The 23,695-nt window shown below is 45.7% G+C and overlaps 1 protein-coding gene across 1 annotated transcript in view; it reads right to left on the bottom strand.

The window, feature by feature from the left end:
* Positions 1-23,695, bottom strand: part of PTGES3 (prostaglandin E synthase 3) — a 61,792-nt gene that overhangs the window by 22,916 nt on the left and 15,181 nt on the right. Inside the window, exons 3-4 of the mRNA XM_030196694.1 lie at positions 21,916-21,985; positions 1,614-1,712 (exon numbers count right to left, since the gene is read on the bottom strand). Coding sequence (XP_030052554.1) covers positions 1,614-1,712; positions 21,916-21,985 — 169 coding nt within the window. The remainder of the gene's footprint in view (positions 1-1,613; positions 1,713-21,915; positions 21,986-23,695) is intronic.

Here is a 23,695-nt window from a genome sequence, read left to right as displayed (position 1 = left end):
TTAATGGTTTCATCTGCTGCTGATGACAAGGAATACAATCAGATGCAATATCAGATTCTCCACAGAACAGAACAGAGGGGAGAATGGGAGGGAATATGACAGGAGACTGCTGGAGGTTATGTGGGTAGAGAGGTATGTTGGAACATATGTGGTGGGACTGCTCGGTAGTTCAACATTACTGGAGATCTGTTTAGGATAGTATCAGGAAATGGACGGGAGAGGATTGGAAGGACAATAAAGAGGCATACATATTGGGGTTCCTATCCCAGGGATCCCACAAAGAGGGGCGCATGTCCTAATGCTGGCTGCCAAAATGGGTATTGCAAAGGGTTGGAGAAGTGCTGAAGACCTTATTCTATCAAGGTGGAAAACAGTTATAAGTGAAATTCGCATGTTTGATAAAATAACTCTTGAGATGAAAGGTAAAGGGCAAGAATATGAAAATAAAAGGAGAATGGTCACTGAATGAACAGCCTGGATAATAGAGAATCATTTGGCCAGCCACTGGGCCTGGGAGCTAAGACCCATCATGGCCCTTGTTTGCAGATAGCTCTAACTTATACCCAATTAATGCTAGCGGTTTAGAGGAGTGGGGAGGGAGGGAGAGGATTTTAATGGGACTTTACCTTTGCTGCTTTTGGGGGAAACCAAAAAGCTGTGGAATGGTATGGGGGGGGGGGGGGCAGTTCTTTTGTTGACAAATCTGTGGGTTGCTTTAGGAGCTCTCCCAGTGTACTGTTGATGGATGTCATACTGGAATGTGCGGGACAGGCTATGTTGACTGTTGTGGATAACTATTTTTCAGGTAACAGATATAAGAAAACCCTTTGGATGTATTATTGTTGACTACTTCCTAATAAAAATTAAAGTAAAAAAAAAAAAAAAAAAAAAAAAAAAGTTCAAACTACTCCTTCTTTACAAAGGCCATCTCCCATCTGCACCAGCCTACATCAATAACCTGCTCATTCCCCTCTGTGCTCCCTCTGGTCTGCAACCAACAACCTCCTCGCACTTCCCTCACCTTCAGCCCTTCACTTAACCATGTCCTGCAAATCCGCTTTCAGTTACACTGGCTCCAAGCTTTGGAATGCACTACCTCTGTTAGGAACCAACAGTCAACCACTTAAAACTGTTGTTCTTAAAAGCCTTTAATACCTTGTCCCAATCTTTCCTTTCCTTTGCAGTGGTCTCTACCTCTTCCCCCTTTTAATGTGAACAGCACTGATGCCACCCCAGGCCATATGTGGTATATCAAAAGCACAATAAATAAAAGGTGCACCAGAAAAATGGTGAAGAATTTAAGACATTGAAAAACCCAAATAAAGTAGCAGAGACTAGAAAGAATTTTTGAAAAGAAATCTGAAAAATCCACAAAAGGGCTCCACAGAAATGAAATACAGTGGCCCAAAGTGCCAACATAATGCAGGAAATTATGCACATACAATGAAGCTAAAATCTTAGTTCTAGAAAGTTAAGGGAGTACTTGTCTTCACAGACTCTAGTGAAGACATCCATTTATGAGGTTGTCCCAGAGAAACAAATTATAACATATTTAAAGTTTTATTTTCATACCCCCCCCCCCCCCAAAGGCTTACACTGGGAGCACAACCTACCTTTGCCTTCTCTTTTGTTAGCCTGGGCCATGACTGACCAGACTCTCCTTTTCGTAAACAACATAAAATAGATCTGTCTGTCCTTTTGTGCTTAGAATCCTGAAAAACATGAACTAACATTAAATAGCACGAACACTTAAAACGAATAGTCACCAACACGAAAATTATGCCACTAAAATATCCTAAGCTCTCACGCCATCTACATACAGGTAACTATCTTATAGTGAAGTTACATAGCAGGTGTTCGAGGAAAGCAGGACACATTCTTACATGTGGATGACATTATCTGATGAAGTACGGTTCGGAGGAACTTCCCAGCTTTTCTAGAAGTACATGGACAGCATACCACACATGCATCTTACCTCCTACTACTGCCACACAGGACCAGACAGTTTACTGCAAAAGCTAAGAGATTACAACTCCTAAGGAAGGTGAGTGTGTATATCAGAATGGTGTCTTGCTGCCCTCAGAGCACACCTGCTACAGGTAAGTAACTTCATTTTCTCCAAGGACAAGCAGAACATCACGTTTTCACATGTGGGAATCGCTAGTTACCAGGCTAACATACAAAAAGGGCAAAAAACAAGGCATGCAAAAAGATAAGACAAAATTTTGTAAATCAGCCTGGAATAGAAACAAAATGGACCTGAGGTGGGAGTGGTGGTGGTGGGGGTGGGTGGGTGGGGGGGAGGTGGATACTAGACCCACAACAGATTCTAAACGAATGACAGACCAAACCAACTGTCAGCCAGTAACAGAGAGAAGTCTGCTCCTGACAGATCCGTCTACTGCATCAACTGGCCGTCATCTAGCTGGACATGTTAAGTAGTAGTAGTAGTAGTAGCTTCTACGAATCCCAATTTTTATACAGGGCGCAGATGAAACTGGGTAGTTGATGACAAACACTAGCAGCTCCAGCACAGTTCTGGACATGGATTCCTGAGCTCCATCTTTTGATGTACTCTTTACCAGCTCATCATCCAGGTAGGGAAACGTGCACTCCCAGTCTGCATGTCAACACTGCAAACACTGCTAAACCCTGGGAGCTAATGAGAGGCCAAGAGGCAGAATGCGAAACTGGTAGTGGCATTTCCCTACTTTGAATTTTGGATACGTCTTTTGACTAGAAAGTATCTGAATGTATAAGGACCCTTGAAATCCAGAGAACACACAGCCAATCTTTCCTGAATCATGGGGATTAAGATGACTAGGGAAACCACCCTGAAATTTTATTGGCTAGCTATCTATTAAGGGCCCTTAAGTCTAAGATGGGAGAGAATCCTCCTGTCTTCTTGGAGACCAGGGCGTACCGGAGTAAAATCCTTTCCCATTCTTCCCATGCTGGAATGGGCTTAACTGTATTAGCTTGAAAAAGGGAACAGGACTCCTGTAGAAGAAATTCCTGGTGCTGAAAGCTTAATTTTTATGTTCTCAGGGGGCAATCTGGAGCTAGTTTTTGCCAATGGGTGTAGCTCAAGTGGACTGTGAGAACCCACTGGTCTACTGTTAGAAGGAGCCACCTTTCTTGGAAAAAATTCAGCCTCCCTCCTACTACCAGTTGGCTGTCCAGCACGGTTATTTTAACTAAGGTTATGCTCTCCTGGTACCAGTCAAAAGCTCATCTCCATGCTTTCACTGAGGAGCAGACTAGGACTTCTGAACCCTCTGCTGCTTAAGTTGGGAGCGTTCAGAGTTGACTGGGAAGGGCAGGCAGGAGGGCCCCTAAGAGTAGCAGGGCCTCCTTGGACCTGCACCGAATACCTCCTGGAAGAAGAGGTCGCTGTGGGAGTGGGCTGGGAGGGCAACATCATAGCATCAATTCTCTTCTTGATGAGGTAAGCGATGATCTCCACTTGTCACCGAGAAGATTATCTCCCCAGCAGGGAATATCCTCCAGTTTCTTCTGAACTTCTGGTTTGAGGTCTGAGGTGTGCAGAGGGCCCAGGACACCACATTAGAAGCTTCATAGGTTGCCATGCCAGGTGCTTCTGGCAATCCTGCTACTTGGCAGAGTTCTGCAGCCTGCTCAGATAGTGTCTGCAAATTAAACCACACTATTTGCTAAGGACTAAGTGCATGCTCATGAAAAAAGAATGAATCTGGGAAGCTAACGTAGCATTCTGAAATATCTTTCTCAAAAAAGATTCCAAAGTCTTGGCACACCTCCTCGGGGTCACCAAGGAACAAGTACTGGAGCTGTTGGCTCTTTTGAGAGCAGATCCAACGACCATAGAGTGGTATGGAAGCTGGAACTTCGAGTCTGGAAGCCTTCTGGACTCTAGGAGTCAGCCTTCTTATGAATAGGTAGTACAGAGAGGGGTCTTTACCATGCTTCATTTCCTCAGCCTTCATATGAATAGGCAGTACAGAGAGGGGTCTTTACCATGCTTCATTTCCTCAGCCTTCATATGAATAGGCAGTACAGAGAGGGGTCTTCACACTGCTTCATCTGCATCACCTTAAGGATACTGTGAACAGGTACTGTCACTACTTCTTTAGGAGGGGCATCAAAGACAAGGATATCCAACATTTCCACCCTGAGCTCATCCTCAAATGGTATGGTCACCTCCCTAATGAAAGTTGTAAAGAAGAGTTCCTCAGAGGAAGACAATCTCCTTTCAAAAGCAGTGGGGGAGGAATCTGAAGGAGTGTTCAAAGATTGGGGTGCTTCCTCAGAGTCCCAAGAGCAATATGTATCAGACTCCAGATAGTAGCTTTCTGTCTGAATCAGCACTTGCCTCAAATGGCTGGACTTATGGTCAAGCCTTTGGATGAGACTGCTGAGGGATCTTTTCCCCTCAGGGGCTTCAGACCAACACTGTCTCAAGTCACCATGGACTCTAATGCTCCTTCAGGAAATGGTATTGATGCACGACCAACTGGCAAAGCATAAAGCTCCAGAATAGGGTGGGCTAACATCATGCACAACGTTGACACACTCTATATTGTGTTGGGTGAGAAGATGCCCTAGCTCTTCCTGGAGCATGACTTGAAACCACTCCACAGGACAGGCATAGGTAAAGGTGGGGACTCAAGTCCACAGAAGGTACTGGGATCAAATCGGGCAGCAAGTCCTGCCAGAGGCTGGTGCTTTGGTGTTGAATACAAGGAAGAGAAGATACTCTCATGGCACAAGCATTCTTATGTATCTGTGCTGTCGATGCCCCAATGCTCCTAGTGACATGCTTCAAAGGGGACTGATGCCAATGCTTCTCAGCCTCAACGTATACTACTACTACTATTTAGCATTTCTATAGCGCTACAAGGCGTACGCAGCGCTGCACAAACATAGAAGACAGACAAGTCCCTGCTCAAAGAGCTTACAACCTAATAGACAAAAAAATAAAGCAAACAAATCAACTAATGTGTACAGGAAGGAGGAGGGTAGGTGGAGGCGAGTGGTTACGAGTCAAAAGCAATGTTAAAGAGGTGGGCATTCAGTCTAGATTTAAAGGTGGCCAAGGATGGAGCAAGAAGTAGGGGCTCAGGAAGTTTATTCCAGGCGTAGGGTGCAGCGAGACAGAAGGCGCGAAGTCTGGAGTTGGCAGTAGTGGAGAAGGGAACAGATAAGGATTTATCCATGGAGCGGAGTGCACGGGAAGGGGTGTAGGGAAGGACGAATGTGGAGAGATACTGGGGAGCAGCAGTGTGAGTACATTTATAGGTTAGTAGAAGAAGTTTGAACAGGATGCGAAAACGGATAGGGAGCCAGTGAAGCGACTTGAGGAGAGGGGTAGTATGAGTAAAGCGACCCTGGCGGAAGACGAGACGGGCAGCAGAGTTTTGAACCGATTGGAGAGGGGAGAGATGACTAAGTGGGAGGCCAGCAAGAAGCAGATTGCAATAGTCTAAACGAGAGGTGACAAGGGTGTGGATGAGGGTTTTGGTAGAGTGCTCGGAAAGAAAGGGGCGGATTTTACGGATGTTGTAAAGAAAGAAACAACAGGTCTTGGCAATCTGCTGGATATGAGCAGAGAAGGAGAGAGAAGAGTCAAAGATGACCCCAAGGTTTCGAGCTGAGGAGACAGGGAGAATGAGAGAGCCATCAACAGAAATAGAAAACGGGGGGAGTGGGGAGGTGGGTTTGGGGGAAAAATGAGAAGATCGGTTTTGGTCATGTTTAATTTCAGGTGGCTGTATAGCATCAGAGTCCCTCGCTGCCAATGAGGACAATGTTGAATCCTTATGGGTCTCTAGTGCAGAGTCCTTGGTTGCTCAGTCTTGATGGGTGCAGCTGCTGCTCAATGTTGGGGCAGGCAGAGACCTCCTTGATGTCGATGCATCCCATGTCTCAATCGGCTCCAGGACCATGGGGACAGATACAGATGTTGATGGACTAGCCTTCTCGGTGCCAACATTATTTTTTGCACTCCTCGTGTCTCCTGATGGTTCTTCCTGCTGTTAATCTAGGCATGTGGTTTTACTTTCTTGCCCCCGAACTCTGGAACAAGTTACCTCCTTCCCTATGCATAGAGTGTTCTCCCAAATTTAAAACAAATTCAAAACTCACTTCTTTCAACAAGCTTTTGGGCTACAGGTACCAGACTGATGACTGACCAGCTGATGTGTAGTTATGATTGGTCTCGGATGTTTGTGACCTATCCTATTTTTTTTTTTTTTACTGGCTTTTTTCTCTAATTTATATTTGATTTTACAGTACTCAGACCCATTCACCAGTCAGAGCGGTATATCAAATGTAATTATCTATATAATTCACAACCCCAACGATCTAAATGAAGCCACCACCGGAAGTTGAAGCGTCGAGATCAGCTTTCCCCACCGGAAGTTGAGGCGTAGAGATAGCCGCTTTCCCCATCAGTGTGTGCCCCGCCCTCGCGTCACTATGTGATAACTACGAGGGCCAAGCACTGACACTGGACGAAACGGAGCGCCAGCAGCAATGAACACATGGAATGTTTTTTTTTTCTTTTTTCGCGGGTTTTGAAGTTCATAGCATAATTGCAATGGTGACGTCAGCCTGACCACGGAGCCTAGCTCAGCAACTCCGAAGGAGCCACGGACACAGGCAGCAAGATTAGTGGAGGTGAGAATTATTATATAGGATGAAACAACGGTACTACACAAAATAAAATACCAAAGTTGAACGTTTTGGACTGGACTTGAGCGGTGCAGTGTTTCTATGCCTAAGGGCAGATATCACCTCCACGTTTCGCCCTGTGAGAGTTGTCTTTTGCAGTTGGGGTTGGTGGGGACGACGACTTATCAATGCTCTGGAGCTTCTGCTATATGTTCAAGAATTCAGCCACAGACTAATGTGTTTGTATTTTTTTTGGGGGGGGGGGGGGGGGGGGGGGGGGGGGAGTTGATTGTAAAGTTTTGGTGAGATGTGGGGATATGCAAGTTTGACAGAACCAGGAATTTGTTTTTGTCCCTGTTTGAGTTTTGAAGGTTTCAGCCCAGTTTTCCATAAGGTCCAGACCTATTTTAATTTTGTCCATTATTTCTGTGATATTGTTGTAAGGTATTTGGATGGTGACATCTGCGTAAGTAAATGGGTTAAAGCCCATTAACTCCAGCCCCCCCCCCCCCTCCGAGTGAAGCCATCGTTACATTAAGCAGTGTTGGTGATATTGTATAACCTTGTGGTACCACACACTCAGAGATCCAAGGGGTTGACAGCTGGTGGGACATCTTCACAATGTAGGATCTGGTCTACCTTACGCCCACTGTACCGTCAACTCCCATGTAGTCGAGCAGGGTCCATCAGTGTTTCATGATCTACTAGGTCAAACACACTTGACATGTCAAATTGCATTAATAGTATATCCCATCCTTTGGCTTATTATGCTTCTGAACTTTGTTATCAGGGTTATGATCATTCTGGTGCTGTGTTGTGGTCTTGCAACCCGATTGGGATTTGTGTAGGATCGAGAATTTTGTAAGGTATTCCATTAGTTGTTGTGTTACCAATTCCTCCATCGTTTTGGTTAAAAGTGGTATTGAGGCCACTGGACTGTAGTTTGCGAGATCACTGATATTGTTGGTTGCGTTCTTGGGGATTGGAGTATGATTTTTGCCTTTATCTTTTGGGAATTGGCCTTCTGCTAACTTATATGGAATATGTTTGGTGATGCATTCAATGAACCATTCTGGTGGATTTTTCATCATGTAGCTGGGGCATTTATCTAGTCGACATTTCACGTGTGTGTATTTTGTCAGTAGTGCCTTTACAGTGCTCATTTTGGGTGATTCAAATGTGGACCAGATTCTGTCTGTCATGGTATCACTGTTGGTTTCTCAGTCTTCTAAGAAGTCAGTGATGGATGTTTGCGGTATCATGAGGTTAGAGCTTGTCTTTGTTATTTTTTGTTTGAAATATTGTGCTAGTTCATCTACTGTAGGTGATGTTTCAGTTGATGCCAGTATGTTCTGTGTGTTTTCAGTAGGCTGTTCATGAGTTCAAACTTTTTTCATATTGGTATGTGCTGGGTTTGTGTATGTGTTAAGTATTTTGCTTATGCATTCTTTATATTGTGTGTTTGTATGTTCATATGGTCTGCTTCTGTTTTATTTTTGACCCATGTTCTTTCTAATCTCATGCATAGTTTTTTCCATCTGCAGTAGCTCATTGTTGAATCAGGGTCTTGGTTGTTTCCTTGTTTTTATTTTAAGTGGTACTATTTTGTCCAGTGTGTTTTCACATGCTTCATCCCAGTTCCTCAAAAAATGGGCGTCATTTGGTTCTAAATTATTGTGTTCATTCATCACTGTTGTCCCGAAGGTATGGTTGTCCAACTTTCTTTTGGTCATAAATGTATGTGGTGGTCCTGGTTTTCTGCTTTTTCCATTCATTTTCCCCTGCAGTGCAAAAGTGAACTTGCTATGGTCTGACCAAGGTACCTCTTCCCATTTGTGGTTTTCAATTGTGTGGTTGTTGTTTGCTGGTAACCTGTGGGTAGTATGTCCAACAGGTGGCCTTGTGTGGCACGAGATGTCTTGTACTGTACTGAAGTTCCATTGGCTGAGGAAGTTTATTAGCGTTTTGGTGCTGGGGTCGTTCTGTTTGTCCAGGTGCAAATTGATATTGCCAATTTGTAGGACATTTTGTTGGTCTGTGCAGGTGTTTGGTACAAAGTCCATGAAATCGTCTTGAGCATTTGTCCAGCTACCTGGGGGGGGGGGGGGGGGTCAATATAACAGTATGGTACATAGCTGACTAGCGAGTGTTGTATCAGTGATTTTGCATGCCAAAATTTTGATCGCCAAGGATGAATGCTCACTGATAGGCTCAACAGTGAAAAGTGGATTTGTATATTATTGCGACTCTCTCTACTTTCTGTTGGTGTGTGTTGTTTTGTATCCTGGTGGGCTTAGGTCCGGCAGAACTGGGTCATCTTCTAGGTGTAACCATGTTACTAAGTAATAAGCCTAGTTTTTCATTTTCAATCCAGTCTCTCAGTATGGATGTTTTGTTGACTGCCGATCATGCGTTTATATATCCTATGGGTACCTTGGTGTATGTATCGAAACAGATTTTGGTGCGTTTGATAATCTAGTTGTCTGTGCAGTCTGTCTGTTTTAAGGTTGTGATCTTGTATATTTTTCTGTCTTGTCTTTTTGCTGCTGGTTGTTTGTTTTGTGTCTATTTTGTTATGAAAGCTGTATTTTGGTTCTTCCAGTTATTTGAAGTGTATTCATTTCTCAGTGACGCATATGGAGATTTTGTTCAATTCGTTGGGTGATGCCACTAGAATTCCAGTTATCCATATAATTATCGTATAGTAGAAAGTCCACGTTCTGAGGTTTGTCATTCTGTGGTGCATTGAGGCTCGGGGGTGCTGCCTATTGTTCTCCTGCCAAGCGTTTGATGCACGAGCCCTTGTGGGGACCCTTTGGTTATTCTATCAGCGTGTTGGTGCGGAGTCCGTATGGAGGCCCTATGTAGGGACCCCTCTAGTTATTTTCCTTTTGGATGTGGGTATCCTTGTGGGAACCAGTCGCAGATCTGATCCTGCGTAGGGTCCCTCCCGTTATTCTTTTATTTTTTAATTATTTTTAAAATTTATTATTAGTGGGGGCATCTGTGTGTAGGGGTGTGTGTGTGTCCTGCTCCGGTCTCATTTAGTGTGTGTATGCTGGAGTCCCATTCTGGTCTTGCCTGGCTCCCTCTAGGTACCTTTGTTAGATTTTTCCTCTTCCTGCATGCGTTTGTTCATTCCCAGTGTGTTGTGGGCCGTTCTGGCTCGTACTAGGTTTTTGTCTGGTGTAACTTGCTGCTTGAGCTCCCTGAGACCTATACAGGTCCAGCTCTGATTTGTTGTATGGTCTCCTGCTGCAGTGCTCAACCTGGCGCCATGCCGTCCCAGTGCCACAGCTCCATCCGGTCCCTGGCGTTGGTGCAGCTTGCTGCTGGAGCACCCTGGGGTTCCCCCACAGGTTCAGCTCAGGTTTGCTATATGGTCTCCTGCTGCAGTGCTCACCTGGCGCCACACCATCCCACCGCCAGGGCTCCTTCCAATCTCCGGCACTGGCTGCATGGGGCATGGGATTCCTGGGGCTCGGCTTTTTGTACGGCCTGCTCGGCATTTCGCCACCTCAGTGCCCCAGCTGCAAGAAACTATGAAGCAGGATATCAGAGTGAAAAGGAATCTTCCAACTTTTAAGTTCTTTGTTTTGAATTTGTCACACCTCTAACTACATTGAAGCTGCTCTTGAATCCTTCCCCCTCTCTTCTGTCCACTTTGAAGCAAGTAATCTGAGCCCTGAAGATACTCTGGGCAAGGAGGGCAGGGAGCAACTAGTTGCTAAGAGACGGGAGGATCAGTGACTCAGAGCTCCCCCTACCACTTCCTCTGCTCATCATCACTAAAACCTGATCCAGTACTAATCTCAACAGCTTGAAAGGCAGACCTTCCTACACCTCTAGCCTCCTCTTAGGCAAGAGCTGATGCCTCACCTAATAAAAAACAAGCACACAATAAACTGCACACAGTATTCTAGGTGCGGTCGTAATACAAAAGCATTATAACATTCAGTTTTGTTTTCCATTCCTTTCCTAGTAACACCTAATGTTCTATTTGCTTTCTTAGCTGCTGCTGCACATTCAGCAGGTTTTAACGTATCAACAATGATACTTAGATCCCTTTCCTGGGTGGTGACTCCTGATGTGGAACCTTGCATCACATAACTATGGTTTGGGCTTCTATTTCCTACATGAATCACTTTGCACTTGCTCACATTAAGTCATCTGCCATTTGGATGCCCAGTCTCCCAGTCTTGTAACATCCTCTTGCAGTTTTTCACAATCCTTGTGCGATTTAACAACTTTTAATAACTGTCATCAGCAAATTTAATTACCTCACTAGTTTTTCCAATCTCTAGATCATTTGTAAATATGTAAATGTTAAAAAGCTGCGGTCCCAGCACAGACTCCTGGGGAAACCCACTATCTACTCTTCGAGTGACACTCAATCCGCTAAATCACCCAACCCACCAGCGGCCACAGGGGAAACACACAGCAACTCCTGAGGGGGCCACGGAAGAACTAACGCATCGATCCCTGCGGAGAGAGGATCCCTCCGCCGACCGTCCCCATTTCAACACTATGTGGTTGAACACTGAACGATGGAGAGACCACTCTCTGGAATCCAAAGTGTGTCTGCTCAGAATGTCTGCGTTCACACTGTCCATGCCGGCCACGTGACCTGACGAGAGATCCAGAAGATTAACCTCCGCCCAGCACATTAGCAACGCTGCTTCCTCGGAAACTGCCCGGCCCTTCATGCCCCCTTGGCCGTCGCGTTGACTGAAAGAACTCTTACTGCTCTGCCGGCGAGCAGCAAGGAGGACTCCAGGGCCAAACAGATCGCCCGCATCTCTAACCAATTGATGGACCATCGGGACTCCTCCATCGCCCAACGGCCCTGAGCTACCTGGCCGAGACAATGAGCCCCCCCCCCCCACCCCATCACAGCAGGCTGGCTTCCGTGGAGAGAACTACCCACTCCGGAGGCTCCAGAGGCATGCCTTTCTCCAGATTCGGCGAGTGAAGCCACCACTGAAGAATGAGGCGGGGGGGAGGGGGGGGCTTCTGTCAGAAACAACCATTCCTCCAGATCCCATGTCTGCGGAGAGTAGCAAGCCAACAGCAGCAGGTGGAGCTGCCTCATGTGCGCCCTAACTTATGGACCCACTTCTATCTCTGACATCAATCCCAGCACCTGAAGGTAAGCACAGGCTTCAGGAGCCTGTTCTGACAGAAGCTGCCAAATCTGCCCCTGCATCCTGGAAATCCGAGCGGGAGACAGAAACATGCCCCAACAAGGTGTCAAAATGAACCCCCAGGTACTCTAGAGGCTGCAATGGAAGCACCTGGCTCTTGGTTGAGTTTACCACCCAGCCAAGGAACTCCAGGAAGGCCACCACACGAACAGTTGCCGCTACGCTCTCCGACCAAGACTTCGCCCGAATTAACCAATCGTCCAGATAGGGTTGGACCAAGATGTCCTGCTTCCGCAGAGTCGCTGCCACCACCATGACTCTGGAAAACATCCGGGGCACCGTCGCTAGCCCGAGCAGCAGAGCACAGAATTGAAAATGCTTCCCAAGACAGCAAAACGAAGGAAATGTTGATGAGCAACCTGGATGGGGATGTGCAAATAGGCTTCCGTCAAATCCAGAGATGTAAGGAACTCTCCTTGCAGAACTGCGGCAATGACGAAGTGCAAAGTTTCCATCCAAAAAGAGGGAACCTTCAGAGCATTAACCCTGTGATCTAGAATGGGTCGAAAGGAGCCCTCCTTCTTGGGTACTGCAAAATAAATGAAATAGCAACCCATCCCCTGTTCCCGGGGAAGCACGGGCACAATCGCCCTCCAACGTACAAGGCGAAGAAGAGTAATCTCAAATCGCTCCCACCTTGATCCGAGAGTGGCATGGAGATTTGAGAAACAAATCGGGAAGGGGCTACTCGAACTAACACATAGCCTTCTCGTACTACCTTGAGGACCCACTGATCCAACGTGATCTGGGTCCACCTCTGGTAAAACTGCTGCAACCGAGCACCTACTTGCATCAGAGGCTGGACTCCCCCCCCCGCCCCGAGGAAGTCACACCCCCCCCGGGGTCCTCAAAAAAACAACCTTTACGATCTCCGCTCAACCTGCTCGGCCTATAACGCCGAGCCTCACAAAACCGACCTTGCAAAGACAACCCCCAGCTGTTAAGACTTGGGACGAACCTCTGGAAGTCACGAACCATGTCCCCCCAGACTACGTATCAACTTATCCAATTCCTCACCAAACAGCATACAGCCTTTAAAAGGAAGTGAACACAATTTGGACTTAGAGGTTGCATCCACGGCCCAACCCCGCAACCAAAGGGCCCAGTGGGTGGCAACCCCCAGGGCCATATTCTTCTCTGACGCTCGGAGCAAATCATAAAGAGCATCAGCTAAGAAGGATGAGCCCATCTCCAACTTGGCCAGCTCCTGAACCAGCAGAGACCTGTCCGCAATCTGATCCTCCAGTTGTTTCTCAGCCCAGCAGAAACAAGCTTGGGCCACCAAACCCCCATAGACCAATGCTTGAAGAGACAGAGCCGACAAATCAAAACTATGCTTCCCATCTTAGGGGTCACATAGCGCTGTGCCACCATCTACTGGAATAGCCGTCGCCTTAGTCACCGCCGTGACTACCGCATCCACCGTGGGAGGCTTTAGGGAATCCCTATCCTCCTGGGGAAGGGGATAAGCCTAGCCATAGCCCAAGACACTTCACAAGAAGCATCTGGGAAAGACCACTTCTGCTGCACCATCTCCCTAAGATCTTTATTCATAGGAAAGGACCGTGGAGGACACCTAATCCCATTAACCAAGAAATCCACTCGTGAAGCATCCCCTGCGGTGGCCTCCGAAGAAGTAAACTTAAGGATGGAAGATACATGATCAACTCCAACAACTCGCCCTGTGAAAGATCCTGACCACTGAGGGGTCCTTCCCAGGCAGGGATCCCTCCTTCTCTTGATGCGACTAGAGGACCCTCCTCCCTGAGATCACTAAAGGCTTCCTCAGATCCCGGGAGAGAAAGGGCCTCCAGATCCTCAGACCAATCCAACCTAGGTCTCAGACACAAATCAGACCCACTCCACCCCCCCCCCCCCCCGGAGGGGTCAGCCTTGGTCAGTCCCGACCGCCAGGCTTGATAAAAGGGACCAATAAACTCAGGAGGGGAACCACATCCCACCTGAGTTCTCAGGGAGCAAGTCTGGACCTGGCAAAGCATCACCATGCGAAGACTGAGGCGGTTCTGCAGAGCGGGAGGAATCCAAAATGACGATGGTTCCCACCGAAAACAGGATCACCCACATGCAGCCCCGTCTCTGACCCAACAGCACCTACGGCGGGAATCTCTGCGGTTAACTCAGGTGACACAGCAGAAGGCGGCTTCGGCTCTCCACAGAGCATGCATTGAGTACCTGGTGCCTCAGCTCCCCAGCACACACAGACACGGCACCGATGCAACGTCATTGCACACATAGCCGCGGTGACAGGGAGGGAAGTAACACCGATCCGGGGCCCAAAGTCCACACAAACACCTCCCTTCCGCCAAAAACCTGTGCTCTCACGGACAGCACAGCTAAAGTAAAGGCAGCGGGAGGGGCCTTTTTTTTTTTCTTAGCATTTTATTTGCCCTGTTGCTGGAGGCTGAAGTGGAACTCAAGGCTCCCACCTGAACACGGCAGCCGAGGCACTAGACTGTCCACTCCAGGGAGCAGATCAAGCGGAAGGACCCGGCCACCTGGGTGTGACACCCCAAAGGGAAAACGGGGCCCCACCGGACCCACACCCCAGAAGCACAAAAAAAGAAAATCCATAAGTACAGGGTTACAGATCAAGAGATACCAAGAAAATAACTCCCTGAACACTAAAGACCCCCTAGGGTCTCAACTGCCTGACCATGCTTTGAACCTGCGCCTGCAGCTTTTGCACTCTCCCATCAAGGGCACCCTGCCATTGCGTGTATTGAATCAAACACTTGTATACTCCAAATTCTACAATGGCATCAATTGGAAACAATCGTCATCGAGCATAATTCTTAAGTTGTCACCACCTGGGCTGTGGCCTCCTGACCCTCCTTGAAAGGATTGCTTCGAGCGAAAAGATGAACTAGCCACTTTTCCTTTCCTCAGCTGTACTGCTACCACTATCATCTTGGGTCCCTGGGGCTGTGGCCAACCTGAACAGCAAGGCCTAAATTGGAAGTGCTTTCCTAGTATTATAAAGCACTAAATACTAGGCAAAACAGAATGTCAATAGGCCTCCATTACATCAAATGAGGTGAGGAACTCTCCTTGATCAACAGCCATGAATACTGACCTTAGCGTTTCCATGTAGAAGATCATGCAAAACCTTGTTTACCCCTCAAGATTAAGATCAGGCAAAATGTGCCTTCCTTTTTGGGTCTTTGGGCAGACCAGAGAATGGCCTCCAAACACACCAGCCTGTCCAATTATTGATCACAAGACTTCCAACTTTTGAGAAGACTGACAGGGAGATTCAAGGAAGGCATCAGCCAGCAGATACGCAAACTCAAGGACAGCCTTCTTTGACTTCCAGTATTCATTGATCCAAGGTTATCAGGCCCCATATCTCTGATAAAACTGCCTCAAAATGACCCCCCCCCCCTTGCAAAAAAATTTTTTTAAAATTAAAATCTAAAATAAAAACAGGACCATCTTATGTTTCAACGATTTTTATTGATGACAAAACAATATAACAGGACCATCTTAAATTCCCTGCCTGTCTTCCATGCCCTCTTCTTGCTGCCTTGACAGGACCGGCCTCTGTCTCAGAACCTACTCTGAGAACCACTAAGTACCTGGACATTATCTTCCAGAGGTCTAAATTGACCTCTAGAAGCCACTGCTTGGGCTGATCCTCCAGAAGCCCGAGTACCTTTGATTGCCCCAGGTCCTTCAACATTTTCAAAGTCCTCTCCAAACAGCCCATGGTCTTTTGAGGGTATGTTGCCTTCCAACTCCTGAACCTCAGGAAAATACCTTATCTGACAGTGCCACATTCATTGCAGTAGCCTTGGTAGAAGCTGTCTTCTTGGCAGATATGATGTATGATCTTATCTAGAAATACAAAACTTCTGCTGCCACTTTCGAAGAATCTTGACCTTGGTTATCAGGCAACTGCTCCACTCAGTGGAAACAAGCAGAGGGCACATATCCTCCACACAATGCAGCTTGTATGATCAATACTGTGAAAGAGCTTTAACAAGGCTTTAATTTGACAATCCTGAGGATCCTTCAAGGCTGGTATGCCTTACACCAGGATGGTCATCGTTTTGCTCACTACCAAGTATTCACCTTGTAATGATATTTGGTAAAAACATGGCACAGATCTACTAATTCAAAGTCCCATATCTGGTAACTGTCACTCTGTGTCCGCTCTTTCAGTAACCGCTGGTTACAGAGGAAAGGTTGTGGTTGGCTTCTGGTTTCTGAACTCCCACTAGGAGTGGGTTCTTTTTCCTATCCACATCTGCTGGTTGCTTTTAACATCTACCGCACCTACAAGATTAAAAGTAAAGGAGCTCATCATTTCTGAAAATCAGGACTGACATCTCCCTTTAAAGGGTCCCTATTTTCCATGACCTCCTCCACAGGAGACCTTGAACTTCCAAACCTAAATGGCCCCTTGTCCTCCAAGATCAAAATTTTGGAACTCACCTTTTTTGGTCCTCAAAAGATTCCAGAGTTCCAGGCCCCTGATCCTCTCACCCATCATCTGTCAACAGTCCTTTTTTAAACAGAATGCTCAATGGTGCAAGAGAACAAACTCTAGGGAGAAAGGAAGACCCTTTGGGACAAACGTCCATCACTGAATCATGTCAAAGTAAGCACCGGCGGCCCTCTAAACCATTGCTGTAGAAGAGCTACCTCTAACACGATGTATGTTCTTGCCCTACATTAAACAGTACTCTCCCAATCTTTCTAAGATAGGTATCACTGCTGTCCGACTACCCCTGGAGAGTCCCTAAGAACACTGCTCTCCCGCTTACTGAATATGTGGCAAAGGCTGCTTCCGACTGAGACCAGACATCAGGAGCCACAGCAACAGCTGCACTCAGCTGGAGCTACCATACTACTGCCTGTCAAGTCCCTGTGGGTCTGAAGTACAGAATCCCCCCTCCAGCACAAATGTTTGCATGGTTGCCTTCAGCTCTGGTGGGGGGCAGGCCCACACTAAAGGGAATTCCTCCTAGAGATGAGAAGACTGATGTACAATTTAGAGAAACCATTGGAGGGAGGGGAAAGGACCTGGGCTCTGAGAACCATTAGTCCAAGCCATGCCAATACTTTGGTTTTAAGTTATTCTTATTGCTATAATTGCGTTCAAAGTGTGCACCCTGGTCCACAAAATCGTTTTCAAGATGGCATACCATAAACATCCATCTTAAATACTAAATAACAACGCAAAACACGATCTATACATAACCGATCTTTTACCACATGATTGATTAACCTCTGATATTTATGATCAAGCACTACCACTGCAACCTTATGCTGAATAGGGACTCTCTATAATTGATGACCTAATGTATGTTACAACCCAATTTTTCTCAGGAACCTTCATGCAATACCATAATTTATTATTCTTTACCATATATGTATTCACATGGTATATATATATTTTTTTATTTATTTTAATTTTTTGTTACATTTGTACCCCGCGCTTTCCAACTCATGGCAGGCTCAATGCGGCTTACATAGGGCAATGGAGGGTTAAGTGACTTGCCCAGAGTCACAAGGAGCTGCCTGTGCCTGAAGTGGGAATCAAACTCAGTTCCTCAGTTCCCCAGGACCAAAGTCCACCACCCTAACCACTAGGCCAAAGTGGTGTTGCGAGGAGAGATAATGGCCTATTCTTCTTTCAAACGTAAGGTGAGAGATAGAGAAATACTGCGATTAGAAAAACAATTGGTGCAGGTGCGGCGTCAGTACGTAAAAACAGACTGTAGGATTAAAAAATTTGCTAATTGCGCTCCAATCCTCTCTCCAAGAGCTCCTCCATGAAAGGGCTGTAAAATCAATTCGGTATTACAAATATCAATTATACATTCACGGGAATAAAGCTGGGAAACTTATGACTCATTTGATAAGCAGTCCGGGGGCTCACGACCCATAGTTCACATAGATAGGGGAGATGGTACTAAAGTACAAACAGATTGAAAGATTGCTGAAGTGATTCAAAGGTACTATCAGCAGTTATATGCCCAACTGGAGGATACAGTGTTGGATGGGGAGATATATCTGAACAGTTTGGACCTACCTCAATGGGGAGCGCAGGCTTTAGCTCGGCTCAATGCTCCAACTGGGGAAGATGAAATTGCCTTGGTGATCCAGCAGAGTGTCTTAATAAAGATGCCAGGGCCCGATGGCTTTAGAGCTGAATTCTATAAACTTTTGTCCCCTTCGATTGTGCCAACCTTGCAGTCTTTTTTTCTGTTTTTGTCTTCAGGGGAACGACCACAATCTCTGTAGCTGGCTCAAATTATTTTGTTACCAAAGCCGGGCCGGGACCCTACGCAACCTTTCTCCTATAGACCGATCTCTTTATTGAACACAAACAAAATTTTTTGCAAAAATATTGGCAAATAGGTTAGTACAGGTACTGCTGGAAGTGACTGTGGGGCCGCAAGTGGGATTTGTCCATGGAAGAACTATAACTCAAAATATGAGAAAGCTTCTCTCAATGGAACATGTAAAAAGGACAGGTCAGCCGTCTCTGTTGGTTAGGTTCGATGCAGAGAAGGGCTTTAAACTGAATTTAGACAAATCCTTGGCAATGCCCACTGTTGGCAATTACGGAGGGATGGGTGGAATCATTTCCCTTGCAGTGGGAGGTTACATCTTTGAAACCTGGGTATTCACTTACCGAAAACTACGGCTTCGCTCTATAAGATCAATATCTCTGTACTACTGGATTATACATGCGCGATGCTGATGAAATGGGCTCATTTTCCTTTGACGATTCATGGTAGGAACCAACTTTTTTAACATGGTACTGTTTCCCAAGTGGTTATATGTTCTCCAGCTATTGCCTCAAGTTATTGAAACAAGATTTGGGTGTTTTACAGAAACTAGTATCTTACTTTTTCTGGGCAGGGAAAAAAACAAAGTTGTCTTTTAAATATTTAATTGGACCTTGGAGATAGGGCGGAATGGGCCTCCCAAATTTATGTCTGTATAATTATGCGTGTTTGCTTCAACACTTGGGGGACTGGATATTGGAAGAGCAGAATTATACACCGCGTACTTATGAGGTAGCCTTTTATTTTCCATGGTATGTTAATTCCCTTTTGCACTGTGCAATGAGTCTTCTGCCACTAGAGGTTCACCGTAGTGTAATACTAAGATCGTTGAGACAGGTGTGGCGTTATTTGGTACCAATTCTGGGAGGTCGCCCTGAAATTTCGGATCAGTTACCGATTATAGGTAACTTGCAATTCTCCCCAGGAGCTTTAAGCGTTGGGAAAAGAAGGGTTATTCTTTGTTACAACATGTGCTGGATGGTCATGGCAGTATGCTTCCCTGGCATACTTTGTGTGGGCGGGTGTAGCAGAAAGTAAGGACTTTCTGGCATATGGCCAACTGCGGCATTATGTTCGTTCCTGGGATGGGTCCGCCTTTTCTTCTCACACACCATGATCTGTTCCATATATGCTATGTTACCATGTATGTAAGCAATAACATTTGTATTTCTGTTACCCGGAAATGGCAACCGCCATTACAGCAAATGTAAGCTACATTGAGCCTGCAAATTGGTGGGAAAATGTGGGATACAAATGCTACAAATAAAATAAAAATAAATTAATTTGTACTGGAGCTAACACTGGCACACCCAAAGGGGGGAAAAATGTGAACGACCTTTCTCCTCCATACTAGACATGAGCTGCACAGGTACTAGACTACCATCTAAGAAACACTGGCTGGTTCAGGGCTGCACAGGACCCTTATAAGGGGATATCAGAGCCAATAGCTCTCTGTCTCCATCTGCTGGAAGGAAAGTACAGATCCACTCATCTGGACTGATCTGGACAGATGAGGAAATTTCCTCTAAAATCAGATCCAATGGAGGTAAAAAAAAAAAAAATGAGTTGGGCAATGCATTAACAATGGTGACATCTGGAAAAGTACAGGCTAGTTTAAACAGCAATCTATACATTTGTGCAACTAGGGGTTAGAGAAGAAGCATGTTTGGCGAAGTCAGGAGAAAAAATTCTGACTGTGCAGAACTAAAAATTCACAGGCCCCCTTCTCTAGACAGAAAAACCTGAAGGAAGTTAAGAAATGTGGAACTACTCCTTATGGGCAGTGAGAGACAGGCCAATCCAGAAAGCTCTGAAAGAACCCACTCATTCAGTGAAGAGCATGGTCCTGCTAAATGTGATAAAACTGTGAAAGTATTAACTTTCTGCTCTTTATATTTCATTCTAGTCCAAGTAGAGCATGATAATTATATGATCAATTTGTCAAGAAAACACAGTCAGGTGGCCTGATGGTGTTGATCTCACTGAAAATAAACTAAGACCATGTGAAGCAGATAAGTTGAAAAAGTATAATACTTAGAAAATACCGCAAAACCTAACTAGTGAAGCTACTAGAGATTTTTCTGACAGGAGAAAATTTTAAATGTTTGCTCTCAGGGATGCCATATAAAACTATGCCAGTTGGGTATAGGAGAAAAAAGTGAAGGAAGGTGTACAACTCCTCCAGGATGGAAATGCTAATGCTGTACTGCACAAGTACAGAAAGTCTTCTGGGGGGGTGTGTGTGTGTGGGGGGGGGGGGGGGGGACGACGACTCATAAAGCTGTGGACATTTAATCTTATGAAGGAACCGTCACATGACCCAGTTGTGCATCTAGTGAAATCACTAGTCTTACTTACCTGTAAACAGCTTCTTCGTAGATAGCAAGTGAATACAGCCACAGTCTAAGTGACAACACCCGACAGCCCATGTGCCCGATTCCTCCTGTATCTCAGAGACATTTTCATGAAAATGTCCAAGTATGCGCGAGAGTTTCTGTGCTGCCTCACTCAACTCGGCCGCACTCTATATCAGAGCTGTGTGCCTTTTTTTTAGGAGATTGAGGGGAGGGAGTGGCTGCATTCCCCTGCTGTCTATGGAAAACCCCTATTACAGGTAAGTAATTTTGCCTCCAGAGACAGCAATCTAGGCATACTCTAGGTGAATCTCAAGCGGAGGGCCACAAATTTCCTGTTCAAGTGGCCTGGAGGTAGTAAACTGGATAGAGGAATGAAACGCAAAATAAAAATAAGTGAAGAGAATGCATAGAACTGCTTGACCAAAAGCTGCATCTTGAGCGAGCAACTCATCAAAGCAATAATGCTTGGGTGAACTGAAGTTGCAGCTTTATAGATACCTGCCAACCAAAGCTGCTTGAAGATCAGCTACTGAGGCAGATTTTGCTTAAAGCTGGTGAGGTCCAATGTGATAAAGTTGCAGGCCCTGAAGCCAGTAGCAAAAGTAGTCTGAGAGAAACAGGAATGAAGAGACTTATTTATTTAAATTATTTATAGCCTGTCCTACCCTCTAATTCTATGAAGAAAAATCATAAAAAAACAGCAATAATAAAATTTATGAGAAAAATGCCTGGGAAATTAAATGAGCCTTAAGCTGTTTGGGTTACTGAGTTAATGCATTGTATTTCAAAAGACAGGGTACTCCTTAAGACAAGCACCTAACAAAGAATCACAGAGCGGTAAATATCCAGTCTGATTTGTCTAAATGAGGATACATCAAGTAGTGTTTTATCACAGGATGGTAAGTAACGCATTGGACAGTAGTGTCTTTAAGTAGCAGCAGTTGCAAGTGAAGATTCATCATTCAAGGCTTTGTGTATTACACACTTGAAATTTAACATGCCCGAAAACTTAAAGGTACCGAGTAGAGCCTGGAGGCATCAAGGAGACTGCCGACACATCCAGTAGATGAAAACAGACTGAGGAGGAGATGAGAAAGGTGAGAAGGCAAAGCAGCACAAGAACTCCCATGCATGCTTAACAGATGTTTTCAATTAACCTCTCTGAGCTATACGAGGAATCCGGGCACACAGACTCCATTGGATGAATGTCGCCATCCTATATTTCCCTTATGCTGTCTGCAGATAACTTCTTGTAACCTTGGCTTGTCTGTGTGTTTGATTAGATTATAAAGAACAATGGCATAGGAACTTTATGCATCTTTACAGCACTGCATACACCTTGTATTACTACAAAAATAATTAAAAAAAAAAAACTATGCTTACATTTGGATCAATGTACTGATAGAGTTCAATTTCATTTAAATGTTTAAGATTATCGCTTCCTCCAAGACAACTATAAAAGAAAAAAAAAAGTTATTAATTGCTTGGTCTACAATAGTTATTTCAAGACTCAATACTGAAAGATTTTCTCCTAATCTACAAGATTTTCTCTTGAATCTTGCCCACTTCATAAAAGTGCCCACTAGAAAAGTAAGGGAAAATTAGGTTCTTACCTTGGTAATTTTCTTTCCTTTAGTCATAGCAGATGAAGCCATTACGTATGGGTTATGTCCATCAACCAGCAGGGGAGATAGAGAGCACTCAAACTCTCACAGTGCCCTCTTGGCCAGCTAGCTCCACTGCCTCTTCAGTATTTAAAGCATCCAAAGCAGTATGGCAAACCGCAATGGGAATCACAAGAGCTTTCCTCACAGCGAACGATGGACCATCACAAGGGCATGAACTCATAAAGGAGGGAATAAACTCATCCTCCTTATTGTATAAGTGGAGGGGAACACCCGCGCCTCCTGGAGGGAATCACACATCCTCCCAACACACACTGGAGGGAATAAACTCATCCTCCTATTTATAGAACTGGAGGGGAACACACGCGCCTCCTGGAGAGAATCAACACATCCTCCAAAAAATACATGCTGGAGGGAATGAACACATCCTCCTAAATTTAAACTGAACATGAATCCTGAAGATTGTTTTCCAACTTTCTCCCAAGGAAGGAACTTCAGGAAATTAGAACAGAACCTGAAAAACAGATTCACAGCATACAGACAATCATACAGGGAGGACTCATGGCTTCATCTGCTATGACTAAAGGAAAGAAAATTACCAAGGTAAGAACCTAATTTTCCCTTCCTTGTCATCAAGCAGATGAAGCCATTACGTATGGGATGTAACAAAGCAATCCCTAGATAGGGTGGGAACAAGCCACACCACGCGCTAGCACTTGTGCACCAAAACGCACATCCCTCCTGGCAGCCACATCCAGCCTGTAATGTCGGGCAAAGGAGAGCTTAGAAGCCCATGTTGCTGCACTGCATCTCTCTTGAAGAGAGAGTGCTCCAGTTTCAGCCCAAGAGGAAGAAATCGCTCTAGTAGAATGTGCCTTAAAGGCTACAGGCGGAACCCTGCCGGCCAGCAGATAAGCTGAAAAGATAGTTTCTTTGAGCCAGCGGGCAATAGTGGCTTTAGACGCTGGAGACCCTCTGAGAGAACCGGATAGCAAAACAAACAGATGATCAGAAGTCCTGAAAGAGTTAGTAACTCGCAGATACTGCAGCAGAGTCCTGCGCACATCCAAAAGGTGCAGCTGCCCAAAAGATTCTGGAAACTCTTCCTCTGAAAAAGAGGGCAAGAAAATAGGCTTGTTTAGGTGAAAGGCTGACACCACCTTAGGCATAAAGGAAGGCACGGTCCGAACCGTGACTCCAGACTCTGAAAATTGCAGAAATGGGTCTCTACAGGACAGCGCCTGGAGCTCTGACACCCGTCTCGCCGAGGTAATGGTCACCAGAAAAACGGCCTTCAGTGTCAAATCTTTCTCCGATGCTCGCCGAAGCGGCTCAACAGGAGATGCCTGCAGGGTTTTCAAAACTAGCCCCAGGTTCCAAGCTGGACAGGGTGCTCGCACTGGAGGTCGGAGCCGAAGCACCCCTCTAAGAAACCGTGCCACATCTGGGTGAGCAGCCAAAGACACGCCTTCCACCTTACCACGAAGGGAGGCCAACACTGCCACCTGCACCCGCAGGGAATTATAGGCCAAGCCTTT

The sequence above is a fragment of the Microcaecilia unicolor genome, chromosome 3, assembly GCF_901765095.1.
Source record: "Microcaecilia unicolor chromosome 3, aMicUni1.1, whole genome shotgun sequence".
Taxonomy (NCBI): Eukaryota; Metazoa; Chordata; class Amphibia; order Gymnophiona; family Siphonopidae; genus Microcaecilia; species Microcaecilia unicolor.
The sequence above is the reverse complement of the archived record's forward strand: the minus strand, read 5'-3'. Positions and strand labels throughout refer to the sequence as shown.